The sequence below is a fragment of the Cygnus olor genome, chromosome 27, assembly GCF_009769625.2.
Source record: "Cygnus olor isolate bCygOlo1 chromosome 27, bCygOlo1.pri.v2, whole genome shotgun sequence".
In the NCBI taxonomy this organism is placed as follows: Eukaryota; Metazoa; Chordata; class Aves; order Anseriformes; family Anatidae; genus Cygnus; species Cygnus olor.
Window position 1 is genome coordinate 4,680,335 of NC_049195.1, and position 27,404 is coordinate 4,707,738.

General features: G+C 39.8%; 1 protein-coding gene across 5 annotated transcripts in view; it reads left to right on the forward strand.

Annotated features, from left to right (window-relative positions):
• The window catches only part of KCNU1 (potassium calcium-activated channel subfamily U member 1), a 60,358-nt gene that overhangs the window by 15,366 nt on the left and 17,588 nt on the right, over window positions 1-27,404 (forward strand). For 4 of the 5 annotated variants that reach the window (XM_040538047.1, XM_040538049.1, XM_040538048.1 and 1 more), the window contains 14 exons: window positions 376-451; window positions 804-974; window positions 1,418-1,509; window positions 2,122-2,232; window positions 3,733-3,838; window positions 4,891-4,973; window positions 5,834-5,903; window positions 6,313-6,468; window positions 8,487-8,599; window positions 8,694-8,762; window positions 10,736-10,825; window positions 10,959-11,059; window positions 14,823-14,919; window positions 26,766-26,865. In XM_040538047.1, coding sequence (XP_040393981.1) covers window positions 376-451; window positions 804-974; window positions 1,418-1,509; window positions 2,122-2,232; window positions 3,733-3,838; window positions 4,891-4,973; window positions 5,834-5,903; window positions 6,313-6,468; window positions 8,487-8,599; window positions 8,694-8,762; window positions 10,736-10,825; window positions 10,959-11,059; window positions 14,823-14,919; window positions 26,766-26,865 — 1,435 coding nt within the window. The remainder of the gene's footprint in view (window positions 1-375; window positions 452-803; window positions 975-1,417; window positions 1,510-2,121; window positions 2,233-3,732; window positions 3,839-4,890; window positions 4,974-5,833; window positions 5,904-6,312; window positions 6,469-8,486; window positions 8,600-8,693; window positions 8,763-10,735; window positions 10,826-10,958; window positions 11,060-14,822; window positions 14,920-26,765; window positions 26,866-27,404) is intronic. The other variant, XM_040538046.1, reaches the window with a different exon arrangement.

The following is a 27,404-nucleotide window of genomic DNA, read 5'->3' on the forward strand; positions in this document are numbered from 1 at the left end:
CAGGTAATAAAGGGAAAGAAATAGTATTGCATATGGAAAAAAAGCTATCAATGATGTTGCACTGGAAATTGTGCAAAGGAAAGAAAAGTATAACCATCAGCTCAGTGAAACTGTCTGGGGGAGGAGGGAAATCATAAATCAAGAAGTCTTAAAGGTTTTGAAGACTGATAAATGTAAAAAATGGGATTATCTGACTGTGATAGAAAGGGCTAGATGTAGGAAGATTTTTCTAATCCTAAATCCTTCCTATATAATATAACTCATTAGAGAAAAGTTTTGTTGAACAGAGATGGAGTCATATAGGAAATTTTAACTATTGCAAATGTTACATTACGTGTTAAATGTCCTGGGCTTTTTTTCACTTTCTATCTCTAGTTACTCAATCAAGCTCTCCAAACTCTTTGCTGTATTTATTGGTACCTGGCTCACAGCTGCAGGATTTATTCACTTGGTATGTACAATCAGCTACATGTCCTTCCTTGTCACCTTAAATCAGTATCACCATGTGAGCTTTGGGTATATATTTTTATAATGAATGCAGCATTCTCTTAGGAGAGAGAGAGAGAGAGAACAAATTTGTTGTACCACAAAGCATGACTTAAGCCAGTATAGTTTAATTGCATGCGTAACAAGATAAGTTTGCACTGATACAAACCCAATCCCTGCTGTGGTAATGTGTCACCTTTACAATAATGAAAATGATGCCAATTTTTTAATCAAATAATTATAAATTGGAGATGAACTGAAACCAAAACCACTCTAAACTTCTCTCTCTTCTTTTCGCTTTCCCATGTCCTGGACAGGTAGAAAACAATGGAGATCCGTGGGTCCAGCCTGCAAATTCACAGTCCATCAGCTATTTCAAGTGCATGTACCTAGTAATGGTGACAATGTCCACTGTTGGTTATGGTGATGTTGTAGTTCAAACAGCCTTGGGTAGAACCTTCATTATTTTCTTCATTATTGGTGGCTTGGTAAGAAACCTGTTTTTCTTTTCTGAAAATGACAGCTGGGGGCAGAGAGTGAACAGGATTGTCACCAAAAACTTGAGCTTAGCAGGGTTCCAGTAGGGATTAGGAATCTATGAGCAAAAACAGAGCTTTAACATTAAGTACTTACTGGCATGGCTATAGAGTAATTTTCTCTTCTAAGACCTGGCAGGGCTTCTAATATTTCTTCCTGAGACTGCAAATACTGGCAAGAGCCAAAATACTGGACAAAATGAATCCAAGGTATCAACAGCATAAATCCATTATCACTACATCATACAGTTGTGCATCCCTGCCAGTGATTTTTCAGGAATCCAAAGTAAATTGTAGTCGTTGTTCCACATAATATAAATTCTCGCAAATTAATTTATCATGATTAGGAGAGACAGAATTGGCTCTGAGGAAGATGGTATTTCTTCATGTCTTAGGTCCTGTTTGCAAACATTATTCCTGAAGTTGTGGAAATTGTTGAAAGCCATAAAAGTTACAAATCTTCCTATGAAGTGGTGAGTGGGAAAAAGTAAGTATGGTTGCTATTTGTCTTTGGAAAATAAAAATCAGGTCAGTTACTAGGCTGTAAACCAGCTCATAAGAAATTCCTGTAGTAGCTTAAATCAAATCCTGAAACTTACTTTTGTTTGATCCTTAACTCAAGAGAGTCTGAATAAACCTTGTCAACAGCACTCTTTGGCATGGGTTTTATTTCCAAAGGAAGAGAAAAGCTAGGTGACATGATAGGTCTCTTCAATCTTTAAGTTAGCCTACCTCATTAGTATTTTTTTGGTGGTGTGGTGGTGTTTTGGTAGTGGGGTATTTATTTATTATTTTCCTCCAGCACTCATAGAACAAGACAGATTAGGTACAATTTCTAGGAGTCTTATAAAGTTCTTTCTGTGAGTCTTTACTCTGGGAATTTGTGCCATTCACTGCTTCTAATACAGTTTCTCTTTCTTTCCAAATAATTCCTGAAGTACATGTCCATGATGGGTGAAATTTCTATCGAAACAGAGACAAAATCTTTTTTCTTCATTGCTGGGTTTAGTACAAGCAGATTGTGTCATACAATGTCAGATTTGCAACAACCACTCTGCTATTTTCAAAGTGTAAAATCTTACTCGATCTCTTCCTGTAGCTATATCGTTGTCTGTGGTAATATCACTCTGGAGAGCGTTACTACTTTCCTACAAGACTTTTTGCTTCAGGACACGGGAAATGTTTGCACAGAAATCCTTTTTCTGGGAGAGTGAGTATTCTTATTTCTCTGAGATATTTCACTTTGATTTCCTGAACACTCAGGGGAGATGCAGGAGGTCTGAAACTAAAGGAAAGCAATATTATGTACCTGATTAATGGGAGTTCCAAAACAAATTAGAGCAATGAAGCTTTTATGCTGGAATGTTAGTGATAAAATGTTTTCTTCTGTGATCAATTAAAAAGTTAAAAAAAAAAAAAAAATCCCTCTAAATTGTATAGTAAGGTAGCATTGCCAGGTGTACCCAACTTTAAGTCTTGCTAAATCTGGAAATCAGATAGTTGACTGCTGTCTCAGTTTCTTATGCATTTTTTCATCTTGGGAAGGAGAAAATTTTTAACTTCCACTTGGTCACGCCAGTGTATGGCAAAGGAAGGAAAGTGAAACCACTTCTGTATGCCAAGTACATCAGGCATGTAAACAATCTCCTATTAGAAGCCCTTGTACCTAGCTGAAGCTATGAGATATGTTTCTGAAAACAGAAGCCACAGGGGGAGGTGATTGCTGGGAGCACAAACAGGATTTTACGTTGGAATGCACTGGAGGTAGGGTAAGAGTGGAGCAGAATATTATAGGCATCTCTTCTGAAATACCATGACATTTTGAGAGAGCTGTTGAATTGCGGATGCATGGAAATTAAGTACAAGAATGGTTCAAAGACAGGAAAAAGTGCTTTGGAGGAAGAGATGTAGAGTTCAGTCCGTTCAGTGTAATGGAAAATAGGGAGTTGGTTTGATTAAAGTGCCTAAGTAGCTTCACAGCTAGTATAAGAATCTTCTTTAATCTAGAAGAGAGAGGCATAATAAAAACTAATGATTAGAGTTCAAAATTGAGCAAACTCAAGTAAGAAAAAAGGCATGCATTTTCAAGAGTGAAAAGTGATTAATAATCACTAAAACAAACCGTTTAGAGGATAGGTGGATTTTTCCTGTCTTTAAATCAGCAGTACCTGTACCTTCCTTCAGTGCATGCTTCGTTACTGAGGTCAGTGTACAAATACCTTTACGTGAGTTTAAAATACAGTTTAGAAGAAAATGTTACATAAGTTACTGGGTGAAATATAGTTTGTGTATGTTGGATAGGAAAATAACAGTGGAGAGAAAGTTGAAGTTCAGCAGTTTCATTTGAACAGGGAACGCAGAATGAAGCCATAGGAAGTGTCACTTCCTGACTCTTGTGGAGCAACAGTGAGCTGTAGAATTACAGTTGCATGGATGGTTGTGGAATGACACTCATGAAAAATTAACGACAATAGCAGAAGACAGGAAAAATCCAGGAAACATTTCCATGACTGTTAAGTGTTATAAAAGCTTGTTTTCATTAAAATCTAAACTATGTACTTTAGTTGAGCTGCCAAAATCCCTGTAGCTCTTTTTTTAAGCTGTAAGTAGTTACGGCAAATAGCTTCACTGATAACTGGAGAATTGCAGAGAATATAATTATGAGAGACTGATGGATTTTTTTTTTTTTCTTCTTGTTTATACTGAATAGGTCTCTTCCTAGTCTTGAGCTGGAAGCTGTGTTCAAATGCTATTCAGCCTACACAACTTTCTTTTATGGCTCTGCACTGAACTCTGGAGATCTGAAGAGAGTTGGGGTAAGAACTTATTTATCTTTTGCCCTTTCTTTTAGATAAGTCATCTTGTGAAATCTCATGCCTTATGAAAGGATACATCAGCTGCATTTACTTAATTCATGTTGTGATTTGCACTTCAAGCAGCTCCATTTATTTTATTGGTACCTTTTGCATACCAATGTAACACTCATGGGAACTGAAAATGCAAAAGTCAGGCATAGCAGACTTTTCAGGCTATACATTTTTCAAGCACTGAAGCAGGAAAAAAAAGGGCAAAGACTGATCAACTGGTTTTAAAAGAGGAATATTGTGGGGAGCAGCATTTCTGGAAATAGTATTTAAATTATTGGAATAGCCCTTAGTTGCCTTTCTTTCAAGCATGCATTGTGTTTGAGTCTCATTCATGAACAACCAGGAAAGAAGAGACCTAGACCTTGTGTTTTGAAATACTGAGGACTCAGTAAAATATTCCAATAGTAGCAAAAGGAATGGACCTGAATTAAGGAAAAAACAAAATAAAACAGAAAACACCATTGGCTTTAACTCTACTGAGGTTTCTACTTGTTAGTATCATATTTGAAATGCTTTGGTAGATCTCCATCCAGTTCCCAGAAGACTATAAAAGCTCTGCTATAAATGAAATGATTTTTTTTGTTAACAACTTCACTGTACAGCCCAAATATTAATTAGATGGCAGAGACAGAGCTCCTCTGACATGACCAAGTTTTGACCATTGAAAAGTGCTTTGGCTGGACTTTGCTGGGGAAGATTATAGCACTGCTGCCTGTTTTTTGTAACATCTTCTAGGAAGATGTTAGCTCAAGAAATCATAAATTTAGTGGGTTCCAGCACTTTGAAAATAGAAATATGAATTACGTACTGTATGTTTGATTGGAGCTGTATCATTGCTGAAACATTCAGGCATGTGTACAACTCCAGAGTAATAGGATCATGATGACCTTATGCGTGTTTTTAACTAAAGACACATGCCACTAAATCAGCTCACTATTAGAGATTGTTGTACTTCATATGGGATTAAACCCGGATTTAACTTTTCTTCTCCTGGGATACAGATGGAGTCTGCAAATGCTTGTCTCATTCTAGCAGATGTTTGCTCTCCACAGCCCTATACTGAAGATACTTGTAATATCATGAGGTAGGATGAGATACTCCAGTGCTTTCATTCTTTATCTGATTGATATTAACAGTGACACAGATAGTGCAGCTGGCAGGGGAGCATATTTGTCCTGTCACGTTTTTTCTTTCAGGAGAACTCTGAAAGCCAACTGACTGCTTTCTGCCATGATTTTATCAGATGCTTTGAAGGACTGAGACAGGTAGCAGCTGTGCAGCCTTGCAGCTCTCTACAGAATATAATGTTGTTAAATACATTGTAATTATTTTCTTTACTGTCCTGAATATCAGCAGTCAGAGTCTCTGTGCTTTACACTGGAGAGAGTTAAGCACTACTGTCTGGTACAGCTTGGCTGTCAGGTCTCATATTCTAAGCATTTTTGTACTGGTTTGACTTGAACTGGGGACTCTCAGTACTGCTGGCCTGTGTGAATGCGATGGCTTGGCATGGTATTCTCCACCCAAATCAATCCAGAAGTTCAAGTTCCAAATTGGATTATCTTCACTTTCTATTTGTAGGGTGTCTACTGGAGACTGTAGTTATGAATGGAATTACAGGTAGAATTTTCAAAGCAGATAATAATTATTGTTGTTTCTCTTAGCTCTAGAGTTGTAGTAGGGTACAGGTATGATTCTTCATCCTGTATCAAAGCCATATGCTATTATCTTATGATCTTTTGGTGGTGACTGCTTTCCTCTCCAAACAGTGGACTTGGACATGCTTAAAGTGTAGAGGAGCTCGGGTACAGGCTTTGGGTCATACGCTATTCTTTGTTACCACTCTCAAATTGCTGTCTGCCGGAGTAAGCTAGCTGGACTTGAAAAATGAGAGACCGTAGCTAGAACCAAGCATATTAATTAGAAATTATATTTTTCATACAGAGTGCTGTCAATCAAGAATCACTACCCCAACACCAGAGTCATTTTACAGATAATTCAGTCTCATAACAAGGTATCACAATTGTCTGTCTGTCTCAAGCGGGTTGTCACAGTTGAAATTCTGGCCTTTTTGGAATCAAAGATCCTTACTTTGTAAAAGGCAGAGGGTTTATGCAGTGTCTCTTACTCATCCAGGTACTAACCTAGCTAGAATATCTTTTAACATTACTAAAAATAAGTAACAGCTTTTTGTTTTTGTCAAAGTTGTCAGCAAACGCATATTAAACATTTAAAGGAAAAACAAAACCAAAAGAACATTCAAACTCAGAAGTCTGCTTAGCTATCTATTAGTGTATTCCATGGAAGATTTTCAAATAATAGAATGATGAAGGCAAGAAAGACAAGAATCATCATGTTACACAAATGTTGTGGCCCTGCCTTTCTCTATGCTGACCTGTAATCACTTTCCTACTCTGAAACAGGTTCACCTGCCAAACATACCCAACTGGGACTGGAGGAGGGGAGACAATATCATCTGTCTTGCTGAACTGAAGTTAGGCTTTATAGCACAAAGCTGCCTAGTTCCTGGTTTGTCTACTCTCCTAACCAGTTTGTTCATTGGGAAAGAGAACACTGAGGTATGTCCTTTGCTTGTTTGAATAATGTAAATATAGCCCAGTGGGATCTTCTCTGAAATAGGTGCCTGACTCTTGAGTAGAAACTGCAGCCAGGTCTTTTGAAATTTATCTTATGTTAGGATTTAGCTTGGCACAGAAGGCAAGAGAACCTAAGAAGCTATTTCTAATATGATACTTGAATTCAGCCCAAGAGGTGAAAGGAATGCTTAGAACATACTGAAGCAAAAGATCCTAAAGATATATTTTACAATCGAGTGTGCAAATAGGTGCGAAGGCAAAGGACATTGCATAGCAAGCCATGCTGCTGTGTTTAGGTGACCTATGGAAACTCCTTGTATGTTGTTCTATTTTCAAAAGCTGTAATGTGGGTGCTAGTGCTCCACTACCCTGAGAGAACCCAGTAAATCAATTTTGGTTACTGCACAGTGTGGAGCCTGTTAGCTTATCTGGCTTCTGCACATGATCCCATTGTGTGGCATTTGTAAATTGAATCTCTGCTTAAAGCACTTCATCAGAATCACTCCTGCTTGACGCCCCCCAAAATGGGCTGAAAAATCAGTCCAGCATACCCTTTCCAGTTAATAGGATGCCTTTCTTCAGTATCATTTTAGGCTTAACAGTTTCTTTGGTTGGTTCTTATGGGGTAATTTACCCAAGAACAGTCAGAGGTTTCTGAATTGCTTCAGTCTTGCTTAGGGTCTCAGCAGACTTTAACTGAAACTGAACTGACAATTAGAAATTCTGTCATCTGTCTGCAGGGGAGGTGATCCAAATTTTTCCTCCTTTTACCTCTATTTTCATTACCTACTACAACACAAAACTGATAAGCTGTATATTAAAATTATGGTACATAAAAGTTGCTCAGAAATTACCACATCAATACCAGAAGATGTAATAAAAACAAGAAGACAGAACTGTTTGGCATGTAGTTGCCTGAATAAGTCACAGATTTGCTAGTCCTGCTGTGGATGTGCTTTTGCTATCACCTAGTGGCTGTATGTGATACTTCACATTAATCTCCAGCACCAAAAAAAAAAATAGTTTTTTCTATATTCAGGGGCTGTTCACAAATTGATTTAGGCAAACTATATAGATATCAGGTGAAATGAATACAGAAGTTTTATATAAAACTAGGGCTGCTTTGCAGACAAAGTGTTTTTGCATAGGCAAGCTGTTTCATTCAAATCCAAATGTTTCACTGAGACGTGAAAAAGCTAGCAAAACTGATATTTTAAGTTTTTAAAAGTATACTATGAAAACTCAGCAAATTTTTGACAGGAGGCTTTTTTCAATTAAAAATTTCATTAAATAATTTTTGTTTGGAAAGCACAACTTTTTTACACATTTTAACAGCCTATTAAGTTTTATGTGGAAGGCATTCATATGCCAAGAGAATGGTATATACTGTGAGGTAATGAGTAGCAGTATAAAACCAGAACCAGCTGTAAGAAGCAAAATGTTTTGCTGCTCGAACTACCTGGATACAAACAACCCTTCCTTAGTCACATAGCTATTTTTTAAAAAAACAAAAACAAATCAAAAAAACCAACAACCAACAACAGCAAAACACTCACACCCCGAAAAGTGCTTATGCTGGAGCAGACCATCTCTGTTCAAGAATAATCTCACTTCTCCTATATTTATGATCAATAAAACTTAACACAAAACCAGACTAAATAGGGAGACAGGTTAATTTTACTGCAATTAAGGCCTAACTTTCCTCAAACAATGGACTCCCAATACTTTGCAGTCATAAAATTTCCATGTAGCATAATTTCTTGCAGTAATGACACCTGTTCTTCAATGATAATGAATTGGAAGTGTCCAGAAGAGTTAAGACATTCCCTGGTCTGATGTTTTTCAACTCTTATATTGTCTCTGACAACATATATTTGATGTCATTCTGCTTTCAGTAACTAATATCATGTGGTGTTAGAGAATTTTCCCAGTGTTAGGTTACACATCCTACTTGCTTTGCCTTTGAATAAATTTATCATCTTTATGGTTGATGCTTTTAGACAAAGAGAAAACATCTGAAGGACAAGATGCTTCTGGGAGACAAAGACTACAAAGTAATGACTTTTCAGCTCTCCAACGATTTTGCAGACATGACTTTTATAGAGGTTTGTCGGTATGTGGTACAGATGTGGATGTTTTTCTGCTATTTCCTTCCAGATGTCTGTCCGCAGTACAGATACTGTGACTGACTTGGTCTCTTTCCCCAGGTTGTGCTTTGTAAAACTAAATCTTGTCCTCTTGGGAATTGAACTCAAATTTGGCAGTCGAGGAGAGAGGTAATTGTATGTAAGACTTCTCTTCTAGTAAGAAGTCAATTAGTCCAAACTAATGATATCCAAGTAACTCAGATTTGCCCCCGGATTTGCACAGATTTTATATACCTCTTGTTTTCCTATGCACGGTATTTAGGAGACAGGATCAAGATGTTATTCCTGGTTGCTTAAGTGCCAGAATGAATTTTACCATACACAACAATCTTTTCTGCCTCCTTTCTTCTCACGGATAATCAAGCAAGGGATGGAGGACGGGCCACCATTCTCACCTTCCATTCCACAAAAAGGCAGCATAGATCTTGCTTTGATTTGGGGCAAATCAAGCATATTTATTTTCATGAGTAATGGAAACGCCACCTTTTTTTTAACCACATGAGTTTAGCTCCTAAATGCTAAAAAGCATTGTCATAAAGGGATAATTTGTCAATGCTGGCAGCAGAGCTTTTGCTGTCTGAAGCTGATCTGGTCCTGGGCCAGATAACACTCTCTGTCTGTTCTAATGATGAAATACAAGACATCCTAATGGGGAATCTGGAACTAGTTCAGAAAGGGGAATAAATGAGTGCCATAGATCTTTAAAAAGCTTGAGAAATCATCCAGAAAATGCAGACTATTGAGTGCAATTATTACTCTTTCCACTTTTATAAAGGAAATGGCTGTCTTGACCAAACTAGAATAGCAGCTCCGAAAACAAAGGAGTGTGGGGAAACACTGCTGTGAGGAATACATAGGGGTTCTCTTCCGCAAGTGCTGAATGAACCCTACCCTGAAAGAAGTCGGTGCATGTTGTAGTTGTTTAGCACTAATGGAAAACAGGCCACTACAAATATATTGTTCCTTGAGTTTGTACGTTCTCGGGATGATAATAGAATGATGCAAAGTAAAAACAGGAGGGAAAAAGAAACTGCATGCTCTTTGAGATATAGAGACTGTATTTTTGCTTTCTTTACACAACAGTTGGCACAGAAGGGATGCCCCTTCTAAAATGGGGACATCTAGATGTTGCTACAATATCTATGTTATCTATATATAATTGTAGTGCTTAATATTCCTCATAATTCATATTTTGTTTGTCCTCTGAGCCATTAATCTGGAGGAGCTGAGTATAGGACTTCACAGGAAAGGAAATTGTTAACAACCTCGTCACCTTTCCCTGTTCCATTCAGACTGCCAATGTTTATTAAAACTGGGTTGAAGGCAATAGGAGTTTGGACTGAGCTGGTGCCCTGAGTGGTCTACATAGAGAAAACTGGTAAATTTAATGATGTTGCAGGGGATTCAACATGGCTATGTTTACAGCAGCCCAGCAGGGATATTCACCCCGGATGTAGAAGGGGGATCCATTAGGAAAGAAAGTTTCCTCCCCTGTTTATACCTTGCTTGTTCAGCTCTAGAGCAGATGTATCAAACCCTGCACATCTCTGTAGCTTCAGTTACACTGAACTTGTATTTTAACTGTGAGTATTTAGGTTTTTCAGTGACTCCATGGAGAAATGGAAATACCTGGCCTGTTCAGACTGCAGTAGACCATTAATGGTTTTATTACATTAAACATTTTCAAAATAATGTGGTGGAAATCAGAGTACCTGTTTCCTATGAAATTTAAAATTTATCAAATTAAAACATTAATTAAAACAAACGAACAAAAAACCAAACAATCAAGAATCTCTGAATTGAATAAACTGCAAAAATCCTAACAAAAGGATTTGTGTGGTTTGAATCCCTGCTCTCACACAGCTCCCCCACCTGTTTCCGTGGAAAATTATCTTTATGACATTGAAAATGCAGCAGTTAACTTTTTTCGTGTCTCGGGTCTCTCTTGTAGGTCATAGAAGTTATAACAAAGGGGATTAATGTAAAATTTTGAGGTGGGAGGGAACTGTTACAATCATCTAGTTTGAATTCTCACAACACAGGTGAGAAATGTCACCTGATAGACAAACTGTGATTACTCTCTTGATGTTTTCCCAATACAGCACTATCCTGATCAATCCGTCTGCACGGATAAAACTTCATCGGAATACCATGGGCTTTTTTATTGCTCATTCCCTTGCAGAAGTCAAAAAGTAAGATTCTCTATTACTGTTTTCTTGAAAAAAAGGTCTAAAATATAAAAACTTTCAGGAGCAGATGAGTGCATTTATTGTCTAATCAGTTAAACATAATTCAACTTTTACCTAACTAGCTTTTGTTTTGTAGGGCACAGTTCTATTGCAAAGCCTGTCACAGTGATGTACAAGATCCAGAGCAGATTAAAAAATGTCATTGTAAAAGAAGACTTCACTCCAGATCTTTCTCAGGTAAATTTAAAAAAAATCTGTTTCTCATAAAAAAAAAAAAAAAAGGCTGAATCGATAGCTGATAAGTGTATATGTATTAATTATTTGTCATAGTTAATAAGTTTATTAATAATAAGAATAGGTTGGAACATCATCCTCTGATAAAATAGGGATCTTTCTGATGATACTAATAAATCTTACCGATTATGATTGTACTTTAACAGCTTCATTGTGCTTTTCTTTAGGAAGCAAAGCTGTTTTGCTAAAGAAGATTAGGAAAATATATACCTTGTTCAAGATTTTTACTCTACTTATTAACAGGTTTATCACAGAGTACTGCTTTTTAACTGCAGAGACCAAAGCAGAGTCTTATTATTACTTATTACTGTAGCATAGGTATAACTGAAGCAAAAGGTACAGCTGGACATACCAAGGTTTTTTGTGTCCAGTTTGTACTGGATTCTTGATCAAGATTCACTGATGAAGTCTGTCTAGGTCTTTGTCATCATGAGAATAAGAAATGTTAAATGAGAAGTCAGAAAAATGTTTTGGAGGTTGTACAATGTATATGGCAACATTTAATGGTGTTTAGCTGAAAGGAGAGAACAGATCAATCATGATAATATTAAACCAAAGCAGAGCAACATATTACTTATTCACCTCAAACTCCATTTTCAAAGAGTTTTGTTGGTTTTTTTTGTTTGTATTTTGTTTTACTTTTTCTTTTTAGACAGAAAACTTAGCCTCTCTGATCTGTGTCTAACTGCACCAAAGTGAAACTTGCCACAATTTTATTATGCATTTAAGATCAAAATGCACACTGCTTCTGCTCTCTTGTGAACTGCTCTGCTAGTGTCTGCCCTCCATGGAGATGGTGCTTTGCTTTAAAGAGTTGAGAAGGAGCTTTCTGTTAAATATGAATATACACATGCATGCCTACTTATTTCAAACACTTGCAAATTGTTTAAACAGCAGATGGCAGCCAAGCCCCATTACCAAACATGCCTGTGAACTGCGGATGGTTGAGATAAAGGCAAAACTTATTCACACTGTGCTCAACCAGGCTGAGTGAACAAGCACAAACATACTGACACCTGGAGGGCTCCATGTAGTAATGGCACGTAGGAAGGGAAGCTGGAGCCCATTTTCGGTCCCACACACTTATCAACATAGATGCAACTAAGGTCCCTGAAAGCCAGCTACCTTCCAGAAAAGGGACTTCTATAAGTGGCAAAGGCACCTTAATAAAAGTCAATCTCAAACAAATAGAAAGACATTGACACTGTGGGAGCTCTCTACCTGGCTGGTTTTCTTCTGGTTTCCTAGGCAATCTCAGGTTTTTCTAAAAGGACAAGATTGTGTTCCAGTATAAATGTGTATTAATAAAAAGCCCTTGTTTGCAAATCTGCAGTTCTGCACCAGAGACACAGCAGAGAGAGTGGTTGCCCGAGGTGGATCAGGAGCTTTGCCAGCCGTAGGGCCTTGCCATCGGTTTCCCCTAGGATATATCAGAGCTTAACTGTAGGCACTTTGGTTCATTCCTCCTCATTTAGACAGTGAAGATCAAGTTAATTGTCATGGATAGAAAACTAATACAGGAGCCTCAGACTGTGAACTTTAGTCAAAGGAGCTACTATTGCTATTCTAAAAGAAGTGTAAATGGCTTACTACAGGGCAGTAAGTTAAAATAAAACAAAGGCTTTTTTTTTCCTTTATCATCCAAACTTGACCATAAGCTATTGTTATTATAGCTACTTTTTATTTATTTTATTTTTTTTTAATCACTAGGTATGTATTAAGAGGCCATAAAGCTTCTTGAGGCAATGATACCCCACTCCCCTTCAGGACCTGGTCAGGTAGTGGCAGTAACAGGGCTTTTCTCCCTAGTCTGCAGCACATCAGAGCTGCTCTGGGCAGGCAGGCTCTGCACAGGTTGTTCATGTTAACTCAGAACATCTGTGCTAAAGGCTGGGACTGAACCTAGCTCTATAGAGATGGCCAAGTGTCTTGTTTTAGAAGGCTGTAAGAGCATTTTCTCAGCTACTTATTTGTGCCTGTGTAAGACAGGCAGTTACAAATTTTCATTCTCTGACTTGGCTTATGATACTTCATTAAGCTTGACCTAGAGGGATTGATTGAGTGGCGTGTGGCATCCTCAGAGAGCTCCCTCTTTACCCATCCAACTCCCACTCCATTGAACACAGGGCTGTAGAAAGAGCTATCCTGTTACCAAGGCTAAATGCACCTGCTTTTAGCACACCTGTGCAGAGCAATTACAGCTTAAGGCTGACAAATCGCCTATTCAGAGAGATGTCCCTTTATCTGCCAGGGGTATGTTTAGAATCCCTAGCTGTTCCATCTGGGTTGGTATGGTTTGGCAATAGTTGCGGCCTAACAAGCAAGTTAAGGGTATGTGAGAGGGTTCGCCTGTCAGTTTGTGAGATAGAGATACGTGTGTCTGAATGTTCTTCCAGTCCAACCTTTCCTTCCCCATCTGTATGCGTTGGACATGTTTGGACACATGTGACATGGAGAGCTTTGCTGTGTCTCCTGTCAAATGCTGATAAGGGGAGGAATGCAGATTAGCAACAAAGATACGGACCAGGGGAGTGTGGGGAATAACAGCACGCATCCTGAGCTTGCTACATCGCTGTGAAAAGCAGGAGATGCAGGTAGGCTCTGGTGTGCTTAAAAATCTCAGAGGGTGCTGCTGTACATCCTCAAATCACTGCCTGGTGTTATAATGCTGGGCTTAATGGCCCATGACCTCAGATTATGGCCCAGAAAAGACTAGATCAAATGTCAGAGAAAAGATGTTCCAGCTGTTTAATTGCTACTTTAGGATTTGGGAAGCTTAAGCTCATTTTCTTGATCCGTTTCCTCGGAGTCAATCTGGGACTTTAGGCCACTTACCCTTTCTGAATTTTGGTTTCCTGATGGGAAATCGAGGCAGATAAAACTGGTTTGACTCTCAGAGATAATAGGAGAATAAAGTAATGAATAAGCAAGTCACTTAACGACAAGTATGAGGACAGTACAAGTACCAGTGACGAACTCTGCCTACCCTCTGTTTTTCTTCCTTCTGTGGAGAGCCATGTTTTCATAGAGCACTTAGAGCACTCCTCCTCCCCTGCAGGACTAGGGTCTCCCTCCACCACCCTTTAGGGACAGGCTCAGCACATCCCTGCACCTCTGGCTTTCCTCTCTGTACAGGACTGGCAAAGAAACCCACACCCTTTCTCTTCAGGACTGGCACTGGGACCCCCCTTTTCTCATGGAAGATGCAATTCTCTGTAGCCAAGAACCCGTTCTTTCCTATGCAAAATGAGAACAAGGGTCTTAGGGGGTCACACAAGTGCGTGTTGGCAGTCTGGTGAGGGTGTGCTTCCTTCATCTGTTCCTCCACCTGAAAAGGTGACGAAGGTTTCCTTCACTTTGGGGGGAAAACTGCAACAGTTTGGGGTGAAATTCAGCTTCTGGATTCCAACAAAAGAGCCTCACAAAGAAAAGGAGCCCCCTTAGGAATGAAATGGTGCGTTAAGTATGGGGCGTTCACTGTGTTTAAGACTGTTTTACACATACTAGATAACATTGCTATTTCATAACACTGTGCTATATTTTGGAGCAGTTGTATGAATAACCAATTCAGCGCTCCTTTTTCTAGCATTTCTGAAGCTCCTGCAGAATCCTCAAAATGGTATAGTGGCCATTTGCAGACACAATCTAAATACAACTGAGGGCTACACAAAAGGAAGCCAATTTTGTTTTATTGCCTTTGTTTCAGAGATACTGAAATTACGTAGCGAATCGCTTGTTTCACATGGAGAGCCTGCAAAGTCAAGGTCCCTTATCGTCCTTCCACCTCAGAGATTTGTTGATGGGTAAGAAATGTAAAGCTGTGTGTGTCCCGAGCAGGTGTTTCCTGGACTTTCTTATTGAGAATTTGTGTGGAAAGTGGCAACAGCGTGTTTCCTAATTCTTCTGCTATTGGTAGTGGTTGAAGTGGATGGTTTATGGCTTCCTCCTATCTTGATTAATTGAAATGTCTAGAAAGCACAACTTATGTCTATGTATCCAAATCCTAAGCATGTCAGCTCATACTCTTCTGCAGGCTCAAAGCCTGTAAGCGTACACGAGGTGCTGTGAACTGATGCTAATGTGAAGGTACAAGGGAAAGGTGAAGGGAGGAATTGGTACACCTCATGAAAGTGATTACTGCCTTCTAGACAGAAGCCAAATAATAGCAGAATCGTGATCACGTTTTATTCTGCTGCTTCTGAGAGGGCAGAGTGGAGGAAACAGCAGCTGAAGGTAGGAACATGAATAGCCGACACTGAGTTTTGCTCATTCCTCAGGTGCTTAATTACAGTGTGGTGTTGGCAGCAACATGGGAGAGTAACAAACTCTGGTATACCATAAAAGATGTTTGCTCTAAAGCCAGCTGGCGATCCAAGAGAAATCTCACCCTACAGCGTTTTTCTCTAGCATCAGTAATGCATGCTAGAGTAGTCTTTTGTAGGCCATCTAAATTCTTCCTGGCTGGAGGGATCTGATTTCCCAGCAGGGTTCACAAACTGGTGGCAGAGCGTGGTCATCTACTGTCTAAGCCAAGGTGTGAATTGCAATATTTTTAACTACAGTGTACTTAGTTTGCTGTGCAGTCCAGTTGACTTGCACTGGGACTCCTCATAACCTGAGCTGCTATATTCAGCATAAGGAAGGGTATCATGGTCTGAAACTGAGCTGTCAGTAATAACAAGCTGTTACACTCTTCCAAACATCCACTAGAGAGGGTGACAGGACATATTGGCAAACAGTGTCATACTAGAATTTGCAGGGAGTAAACAGGAACCTGGTAGGCGAAGAGATGCCCAAACTAGTATTTCTTGCCTTGTTTCTGCTTGTGAGCAATTTGCAGCCACTGTAGAACCGAAGAGGCTTAATAAATAACGTTTCCCTTCCCTGCAAAATCCTATCTTGTGCTTCAGCAGCAAAGGCAAATGTCAGTATGGCAAGGACTGTAAGGTGTCCTCTGGAGAGCTTTGCATCTTAGCAGCTGTCCCCAGCACATGCATGGTATCAGGACAATAAAACGTTGCTCAGTGCGGCTGTCCTACAACCAATTAGGTCAGCTGTAAATATTGGGACTGCATGGTAAATGCATACACACATACTAGCAGATTGTGCTGACTTGTTAAATATAAATGAAAACATAATTAGATTTATAATATGGCCCTCCCCCTCCTCGTGCCCAATAACATAATTTGCCAAAGGAGGGGAGGGAGAGGGGAGAAGAACAAGCCCTCACAACCTGCTGAAATACCATTATTAACATGCGCATGAAAAGTCAATTATGCCAGAGGGAGGTATTTAAGTGAAGTGAGTTTCCATACTCTGGGATTACACCTTGGGGATTATACAGTTCTTATTTATTTATTTATTTTCCCCGAGATCTCTGCTGCTGCTTAGCAGTGAGGAACAAAATGTTGCTAAGAGATATTCTGAAATCCCCTAAAGAAATGGCCAAATGTGCAGATAAATAATTGTTCCCATCCCCATCAAGATTCTCCCTGATCACCATATCAAAAAGACACTATATTCTCTCCAGTCAGGGCAGGTATGTTTTCTGGTGTTTAGTTTTAAACGACACCAGGGACTGGTCTTCCAGTGCCTCCCTTGGGAGGGCATTTTACCATGCTGTTGTTATTAGTTGCAGTATTTATTATTTGTATTATAGCTATGCCTTGAGGCTTCTACTGGGACTAGAACCCTGTTAGGCTCGATACTGTGTACACACATGGTAAAAGGAGTTTTTGCCTTAAAGAGCAGCAAAGGGAAGTAGGAAAGGGTGAAATGAGGTATCGAAAGTCATAGAGGAAACCTCACAATGCAAAATACAGCTGTTTGGGGCTGACTCCTTGTAACATTGGAGATCTCAAATCAATCCCAAATAGTTTTTTATTATTATTTAAACCAAAAATAGAATTGGATACAATTGCCCATTTTCAGATTAAGCTGAGGTTTTCCACCTGGGGTGTTCTGCTCATAGAAAAGCTAACACTGACCTTTTCTATCTAAGTTAGGACAGTTCGGACAGTGGCCAAGGGGAGCTCCAGGTTCAAATCTTTGCTCTGTTTGATTTAAGATGGCAAACTGTAATCTAATCCAGGGAAGACAGGCGCTTTAACACAAGTCTAGTTTCCTGGGATGTCTGGATATACAACGGGGATTATTTCCACTGCATGCCGCAGGCAATGCTTTTGGAATGATTTGGGTACTCACCAGCTTGTCCTGTTATGGACTCCTTTGAAAATATCTGTGTTGGAATATTTAGCCAGCTAAATACTTAATTTCTGTATTAAAAAAAAAAAAAAAGGAATCTGGCATGTAAGTTTAAGACAAGGTTTGCATATAGGCTAATCAATGAAGTTAATCAAACTATAATTCAGGGAAATGTGATGAAGTATAGCGGGAAAGAATTGCATGTGGCCTATTCTAAGACTCAAAACACATTTCGTTCAGGTCTTGCCAATATTTGTGGAGTTCTAGGCTCTTTTAATGAAAGATATCTTACTTTGTACTGCACACACAAGGCTCATGCATTTTTTTAAATTGAAAATAAGATCTTGATATTCCAGGAAAGAACTTAATTAGTGCCATTAAAAAGTCACAAACCAGTATTCTCCCTCCCCCCAAAAAACCAAACCAACCAAACAAAAAATACCGAAGAACTGTGAAGCTCAGCCAGAACTGAATTCATAAAGACCTGTTAGGATTCTTCAAGCACTTCTGAGGCCCTGCATCGATACACTTGCTTTACTAGTCATGGTTTTCCACACATTCTTGCCTAAGGCACGACAAATTTAATGGTGTATGTTTTGCTGAATTGTTGATTCTTGTTTTTCATTTCTGCTAAGTTTCCAGTGAGGCGTAAGAGAATGTTTGTGAGCAAGGGTCTGTGTGTACATGACTCTGCAATGGCTTTTTCCCTTTTGTCCTGGTATAGAGTCACTTCAGACAAGCAAAGGATTAATAAAAACTAAATTAGATTAAAGGGGAAACCAGGTTAAAGACCAAGTTTTAGCTCCCTTTTAATTGTAATTTATCTAGTGCCTGGATAATTGCTAATAAATACCTGCTGAGTTGCCAAGCCTATGTTAGGGCTTGTCAGTCTTTAATAAATTTTAAAGACTTAAGATCCTACTCTGATGCTACCCGTCACTTCCTAATCCAAAGGTAGGGCAAAACAAAGCAGCAATGCTGAGCACTCCAGCCCAGCTAATCTGGCAGAATGCATCACAATCTTTATAAATGTGTGAGAAGGGCTGTGCGAGAGCTCCCAGAAAGGTCATTGGTATTTTTGGAGCGATAAATCACGGAGGGAAAGATTTGCATTTTGGCTGTATAAAATCCAGGGCTGGATTAGAGAGAGAATACTTTGCAGTAATATTTCTCTCCTGACTTGTTTTATTAGCTTCCTTTAAACATGTTACATTATTGCTTATAGAATTTCATTTACTTGGATTGGCACCTTGATAAATATGTCTATTGGCGATGATTTGGATTGCTCTGGGCATTAATATTATTAAAACCTGTCACAAGGAAATGTCTGAAAGATGACTTACTGTAAAGATTACAGCATGAAATAAATCATACAATGGTATTTGTTACCGTTTATGGCCTCTTGGAGCCGAGTCAATCCCTTTTTATGTTGCATTATTTTTCAAGTTTTTATAGCCTTACATTATATATCGCTGTCAGAAATGAACAGATGGGGTGTCAAACACGAGCCTTCTGAATAATTCCCACCCTCGGGTTATTTGTATGAAGGACAAGTGTAAAACTGTGTTCTCAAGAAAAAGGAGATAGATAGAGGTGGAGAAAGTGTTGTTACAGTGAGCAAGATCCCTTTTGTCAGCAGGCACATTGTGCTTTTGATCACTACCTGGTATTTATGCTACAGGGTGGGGGCTCTGTGGAAAATTTAGCAGCCTGTTGGCATAGCAAAAAACCTCACGTTAGACAAGTTTCAAATTCCTTTGGATTTACTTTTATTGCTAGAATGGGAAAGATGTGGAGGGGGTGTTTCAGTGATAGCCAAACCTCAGAGGGTTTATAGAAACATGGAAAAATATGGATGCCTCTCGAACACTTCAGGGGTGGAATACTAAAACGAGTCACTCCTGAACTACACAGATGGCACTGCTGTAGTTTGGGATGCAAGAGGAAGAAGATGGACAGATACTTTGGGCATTGGAAGTTTGTGAACTGATGTCAAGCAGGGAGCTCCTCTAGGAAAAAGAAGGAATATTTTCTATTCCACTTTTTATTTTTCTGGGAAGTCCCATGTTTTTGTTGTGTGTTTTCGAGGAGTCCTTATGAGAGTCAGGGTGACAGGCTGGATGGAGTGATAGTTCGATGTGATAAGCTGAGAAATACACCTGCAATTAATCAGGTTTGTCTGGGTTAGAAACTTCAGGTAGGAGACATCATCCGTGTATACTTTCCCCGAAGGTTTCTCTCTTCAAATCTCTAACCCCCAGAATTTTGCACAGGTACACAATATAAATCAGCATTATTTTTAAACATGACTCTTCTTGGTCTAAATGAATCTTTAAGCACCCTAATAAATTGTTCTGTCAATGCAGACTGGCTGAATCTTGCTCATGGAACAATGAGGTCTTTCTCATCTTCACTGAAACTTGCAACTTGAGAATCAGTGCGATGGATCAGATATTTTAGCGTCGGCCTGACACAGAAAACTTAGCTTCCATGGTGTTCAAAATCTGCCCAGACTTGTTTTGTACAGGCTTGTTGTCTCTGTGTGAAAACTAAGTCTGTTTGCTGGCATTGAAGGATAGGTTTCATGTTTTTTAACAAAAGTCTTAATAAGCAGAATCATACTCCGTTTTGGCTTTAAGCCACCAGAGGTGTTGTGACCAATTTGAATAGCAGTCTTTCCTCAGTGATTTACTTCTTGATTCAATTTCAGCTTAATTGTATATATAGGCCTCTAGGTTTTTTTTTGTTTGGTATTGTTTTCTTTTTTTTTCCTTTCCTTCTGGAGAGTAAATTATTCAGAATACTAGACAAGGGCAAGGACTGAGACCTTTTCTTGTACATAGAATTTTTCTTCAGTTCGTATTCATGCTTACTGCATTTGGCATCTAAATTCTCCGTGATTTTAGACAGGCACTATTTTTTATTTTTTTTTTTAATTTAACCAGCTAATCAAAAGATTATTGCAGCTTCTTTCTGAAGCTCTCTTCCCTTCTGTTTGTAGGTCTCTCTTGTTTCTCTCAGGCTTACCATTATAGACCAGAGAGCCTTATCCTTTGCAACCTCAACCTTTCTGTGTATTCCTCGGCCTTTTTCTAACTTCATATCAAAAGTGATATGGTATGATACTTCATATCACCCTTTCTCTCTCTTCCCCAGGCCCTTGTCCCACATCTGTAATCAAGCTTGCATGAAAATTTTAGGGACTCACATTCAGCGTGCAAAGTACAGTTGTACAGCATTGTGGTAACTGAAGTTGCACCCACCTGTACGTACTAATCCGATTCCACGTTATACAATCATACAATCACTTAAAGAATTTGCATGACTCATACTATGTGTTCTGAGTGCATAAGGAAAAGTTTCATAATTAGCTTTCCCTGTGAACTTGTGCAAACCAGTCTATTTATAATTTGGTCAGTTCCTGATTTTTAATGAGGGTGCTGAGAGTGACTGAAGCCTCTGGCAGCATGCATTTCATATTTTAATTACCCACAGTAATTCTGACAATTAAACCGATGTCATAAATCACATCATAATGACCCATAAGAAAAAAGCATTTTTAATGATTGAATGGAGATTTGATTTAAATAGGTATGTGATGGCTTAACAAGGAGCCAAAAGCTCCATGGAGATAGAAGTCTTCCAAATCTTCTTGTTAAGCTGTGGCTCCAGCAGGTGAAGAAACTTGGTGCAAAGTTTCTTTCGGAGGCCAAGTACTGGTTTTCTTAGCACAGGATTGCATTTCGTGGGATGAAATCTATTCCTGTGTGCCTAACCAGAAATGGACTTCTACATGATTTGGGTCTTGGTGGCTAATTGGCCATTCTGGTCTCTGACTCCAGAAGAACTTGGATGTTGCTTATCTTTGGCAATGCCAATACAGTTTATGCTTTTCTATTCTGGCAGATAGCTTTTGTTACTGTGTCCATGGTTTAATAAAGTGTAAGCTCTTCTATCTGTTGTTAGGTGCATAACACTTTTCTTACCACTAACCACAGCTGAGGAGGGCACTTAGTAAGTGATGGGCAACATCATGCTGCTGCCGTAGAATTTTCTCCTTTGGTTACCTCCTGAACGGTGTCACCATGAGCCACAAACCTGAAATGACAAGGCGAGACTAGGTTTGCAGGTAAGTCCTCGGAGGAACAGAGTGCTCACAAATTTACCAGTTCAGCCAAAATCAAGGCTGTGCTATCCAGCGTAGTCTATTATTCAGCTGGGACTTGACTCTCTGGTTTTGGCCCTTAGTGAATATCACTCCTATTATCTAAGATCTTGACTAAGCCAAGTTCTGCTCTTTAGATTATTTTGCTATTAATAATGTCACAATAAGTGGGTGGAAGTAGCTAATGGCTCTAAGCCACAAATGATCCCAAATGTTCCCAGTCTCTACTCTCCTGTAAACCTTGACAGATTGGGAGTGCTTAGTAAAATATTGTAACACTCAACACGCATTTACAAGGCAGCGATCTGTCCCATGACGGCTTCCAGATGTGTAGTGTGTGCAATTTCATAATTCAAGAACAGATTCTATTGCCCTCTGCAGATCCCCCATCAGGCTGTTCATAAATGCTGCTCATAATTAAATTAACCCACTAACTAGCCATGCAAATTTTGATAAGCAGTGACCAAAAAAATAAAAAGAGGAAACTGTTGAGATGCTCTCAAAGAATGACAAGGTTGTCTTCAGAGATTATTTATCATTATGAGAGGATTTGTTTTTTCCCTTCCTGTTTGCCAAATTCCACTTTGTCCCTTCATACATGACAACTGTTTTAAGGCATTAATCTAATAATTAGGAGCTGAATTTTGCCACCCTTACTCAAGCTGTCTGCTGTCTTACTCTCTGAACAGCCTTTCTGGAATCAAAGCAAGCCACTATTCTGTGTGTGGGTAGCAGTATCAGGATTTAGTTTTTAAAATCCAACTCGTGCCCAGCCCAAGTAGCAGTGAAAGAACAAAAATATGCACACACACACTCTCAAGCCGAGGAGAAGAAGCTGCATTTTATCTAGCCCTCCTCTGACCTCGGACGGGAAGAGGGGGACTTCAGCAAAGATTTCACAAGGGATGCTACAAATAATGGGCTGTTGTTTTTTGTCAGAAACAATGGCTCACAGCTCTGACACGTGAGATCTGCCTGGAGTAGTATCCAGGTTCCCCACAATAACTTTGCTATATTAATTTGAAAAAGAGATGGAGTTATTACACCTGGTTTATATCTATGGCTGAACAATATGTCCTTATACAGTAAAGTGTTAGCTGAGGGAGGTGATTTGGGTGGATGCTGAGTGCGGAAATGGAGGCCAGATAACAAAAGCAGAAGACATATATATATATATTCATATGTCATTCTAAGGATTCTTTGGTGAAGTAGGCCCACTAGTCCATGCAGATAACTGTTCAGGCAGTCTGGTGCAGTTATCTTGGTGCATTCTGAATTTCTCCAGCATTGCCAGCTCCTCAGACTTTGCCACGTGGATGTCAGGAGTTCTTCTTAAGGTACCATCACTTGGAGTCCCGTAATTATTTGAGAACCTTGGCTCGAAGAAAGGGACGTATAGGGCAGTGCCTATTAGACTAGGACTCAGCATTTGCATTTTTGCGTTGTACAAATCCTAGTGTTGTTTCCATGCTGTTTTCTCAGTTCAACTTAGTTTTGCCTTTGTTGTTCAAGTTTACAACTCTAAACCTAAGGGGAGAAACTGTAAGTATTGCTTCAATATAAATGATAACTACTGAGTATTTTTACTTTAGTGAATTCTGTACAACCACAGTGACTTCACTGGGATTACATGTGCTTTGCTTAGGGGCGGATTTGGTTCAGTGGATGTAATTAAAAAAAAAAATTGACTACTCATTTTAAAGATTTGTTTTACTTGTTGCCTGATACATTTGTTAATTATTGGGTGGAATACTCTAAATTGCATCATTTTGCAGTGATGCGTAATACCTCTGTGTCTATTAATTAATTAAGCCTCACAGTTCCTTGTGAGGTAGGGAAAATACTTTGAAGCATTGTGATTCGAGTGATATAATCCACGATGATGAATAAGCCAAGCCCAGATATGCACCATGTTCTCATAGTGCAGGCCTGGGAGTGAGCAAGGGGCTTTGCAGCAGCCTCCACAGGCACAGGCAATTTTCATTGTATGTGTGTGAAACTCTGCTCCTCCCTAAAGGAGAAGGTTAACATATGTGCAGATCTGGGAACGATTCAAGAAACAATAAGAGGATTCCCAAATGGGATGTGAAGCGAACAGCCCACATGCCAAGTGTTAAATCATCCCCGTGGCTGCGGTACAGAGACAGGGGAATGTCAGGGCTGTTGTGCTGGTGGGCTGGGGCCTTTCCAAACACAGCTGCTGGAGCAACCTGCCTGCTCCACGCAGGTACACGGGGGTGTCTTCTCTCTGCAGACTTCTGCTCGCAGATTTCTCGTGTGCAGGATGCTGAGGTCCAGCGGTGCAACTCTTCCAGGCCTTGCTTGTCCTGAGGTGCTTGGTGAGAAGGCTTCCACCCCTTATTTCTCGCTGCAAAATTTAGGAGACAGGAATAAGCTTTGATTCCTGAGGATCTGCTGCTGTTCTGTACTTGGAGCATAGAAGGCAAACCAAATGAGCAGAGACCTTGATCTGTACTACGTTAAGGCTCATTTTAGCCCCTGTTCTCCCATGACAAGGAGTGGAAGAGCAAATGTCAGGAGACTGCAGGTGAGGGATGCAACAAAGCTTTAGGGCTTTGCAAAGACGTTGTAAGGAACTTAAAGATAGCTTGTCAGCAGGAAGTTGTTGGCAGCTAACAATTAGATAAAAGGACTTCCACTCCCTGCCTTCTAATACTATAGACAACTGTTCATCACTTATGTTAGTCCTCAGATGAAGTCTGAAACATCTTGGATATGTCTGACCATCTTTTAGTCTAGCTGTGAGCTACATTATTTATTTTGATTCATGGAAACATGAGTGACTGGTTTATATTAGGTCATGGCTGTGGGAGAGGCAAAAAGGAAATGTTTTGCCATGTTGTAGTTGCCTCGGTTTGGCTGCTACACTGGACTGAACTGCTGTTTTGGATGATATATAAGCTTGTGGACTGAGGTTACTTCCAGTGACCAAATTTTTCTCTGAGTTTAATGATGGGCCATTGCTCAGTACATCTGCAGATTGGGCACAGACTGATTGCACCAGTGGCTTATGCACCTGACACTGAAACAGTGCTTTCAAACGTTCAGCCGCTGGGACCACATCTTTAGAAAAGCCCAAAGTACCCAATTCTTTTTCAAAAGTCAGCTGTACTTGTATGGTCTCTGATAACATGGTCCTGTGTTCTTTTTATTCTCTGTTCAGTGCAAAGTGATAAGAACCTTAAATGAGAATGTGATAGGGAAAAAAAAAAAGTCAGTAACACAGACACGGCAATGCGCAGCATCATGTGAATGCAACTGCTTTCTTTCTAGACTCATGGGAAGCAAACATGGATAACTGCACACACAGCACAGTCAATTTGTGACCCAGATAACCTGCTAATAGCTGTAGTAAGTAACTGTAGCTCAGCCAGAGACTATTTCTGTCTCTCTGTATGGTACTACACCATATCAGTTCTAGTGTCCCCATCCTCAAGCTCCTCAGAGTCCAGTGCAGAATGATTTACGAGTTGCTCAGGGAAATCAGATTTCTGTAAGGATCATGTAATTTGCAGAGTTTGTGGCAGAAGAAACCCTAAACTAAAGAATGGTTTGGTAAATCAGAATGTGCTTGGCTTTGGCAAGGTGGATGCTGTTATGATAAAGCGGGTTTCCTGCTGTCTTTTCCCTCTCTCTCCCACTTTACGGATCCATCAGGTGTTTCCTCCAAGGCGTATATATTTCCCATAATACTAGAATGAAAAGATGTCATTTCTGACAGGTTGTGTACATAGATGATGTCTTTATTATGATAGAGATATATACACTGATTGATTGGTAAATTTTTGAGTCAAGTAAAGAAAGCTTGTGAGAAGATAGTCTCCAACTTGTCAAAATACTATTTAATCACTGGCCTAAAGATTCGTTATCTGAGGAGGAGACCTGTGGCTAATGGATGTAATTGCCTGCAGTTAGCACAGGGCTGGAGAGAGACACTGCAGAGACTGGAAGTGGTGCTGCTCCCACCTTTTCCCCCAGGCTAAGCTGTCAGTGCCTGTTGCTCTTGCATCCTCTTGGGCAGTAGTGCAGCAGCCAGTGCATACAAACCTGCTTCTACCTCTTTGGTCCCTTTCTTGCCTGAAGAAAAGATTTTTCAGCACCTTCTTCTATCTGGAATAGCTTGCATCTCGCTTTGCATTATCTGCCACTTGTCCACATTAAAGGTGGCACTTGGGTTGGATCTGCTGTTCAGCTAAGGAGTCGTAACCCCAGTACCAGTGTCAATTGGTCTGTGCAGGGCACGGCTAGATCTGCCTTGCAAGCCTCGTAATGAATGACACCTTCCCCTAGCAAAATCCCTCCCCCTCTCCTCTGTTAATCTCACCTCACCCGATACTGCATAGACAAGATAAGTATGAGCTGGACAAGAAAAAACAGTGTCAGGACCAAATACTTGTCTGATCATACAGCTTCGCTAGGGCTGTTGTGTTCAGCATACATCGTAATCCTGGTTGGCAAGTTTCTTACAGCGCCGCTATTTCAGTTACAGAGTGATTAAATAAGCTGTGTTCCTAAGACAACTGTTCAGGGCTGATTCTACCTACAGTAAAGCTGGAGAGATGGTGCTGAGAAAATAGTTTATCCAACAGCTTCCAGGTCTTTTCCATGAGCAGACACCAGTTCTCTCATAACTCTTTGTTGTTCAACGCGACTTTCCCCAACAATTCTTGATCTGCAGCAGTCCTTTGAAACAGCTTGATGTCCGAGTAGCGTCTGATTGAATGGCTTTTGTTTCACGTGGCCTTGTTGCTGCTTCTGGACTAGCACATAGCTTTGTTTTTGAGCATTGTATCTGAAATTTGCCTCTAAGAATATCCTGCAATATGGGCCTAATTTAAGTTACTGAAGACAAGGGAAAAACTCCTGCTGACTTCTTCTTGCTCTTAATCAAGACCATGTTTATATAAATGTTGCTTCAGTGAATGTCCCTACTGAAGAACTTACTTAAAATTATCTTAGGGACCAAGCTCAAACAGCCACAAGCATCACAACTAATAAAATAATTCAATTAAATTCTTTACAGTACATTTTTTCTTATGTTTGTCCCACTTTACTGACATTGACAAAGGAATTTCCCCACTGTATAACCCCTGTGACTCATACATCGTAATTTTTCCTTGCCACTAAGAGAGCTGAAAGCTGTGATGTAAATAAAGAGGACATCTCGGCAGCAGCTGGAGGTGTTATCTCAACTTGGATAAACTGTAGCTGCTACTGCTGAGAAGTTGTTCTGTAGCTAAGTTGCTTTCTCTGTTGCAGGGTTTTGGATGTCCGAGGAAAGGAGAACAGCAGAGTCATCTTAGATCCAACAGGAAGGTTCCACTGGTGTGATGCTGTTCCGCTGCAGGAGGCTCTTCTGGTAGGCGTGGGGTGATTGCCTTCAGCGTTTTCATGTGTCTTCCTCCTCGTTCTCCTCGGAATAAACCAGGGCTTCAAGGCACAGATCTGGGTGGAGGGCACAGCTCTCTCATTTACTGTTTATTTAGCTGCATTCTCTTGGCTGACCCTGCCCTGAAGGGGAGAGGCAGAGCCCATTACCCCCTTTCTCAGGAGTGAGTTGCAGATAAAAGATCTTGACTAGGGTCACGTAAAGACTGTGTTGGAGTGATGGGAGCTGAAGGCTCATTCCATGGACATATTTGCTACAATTTAGATGGTAACCTGGGAACAGGGAAGGATCTCCAAGGTAACAAGGGATCAGTAATGCCTTTCGTGTTCATCTAAAACAGGGTAGGCATCCTGTCTCAGGAGAGGATCTCAGCAGATGTACAAGGGAAGGTCTGATTGACACCTATCTTTTTTTTATTTATATATTTTGCATGTTGTGTTTCCATACCCTTGTGTCCCTAACACTATTGATCTGGATATCTTTAAGGCTGGTTTATTTATTTCATGTGT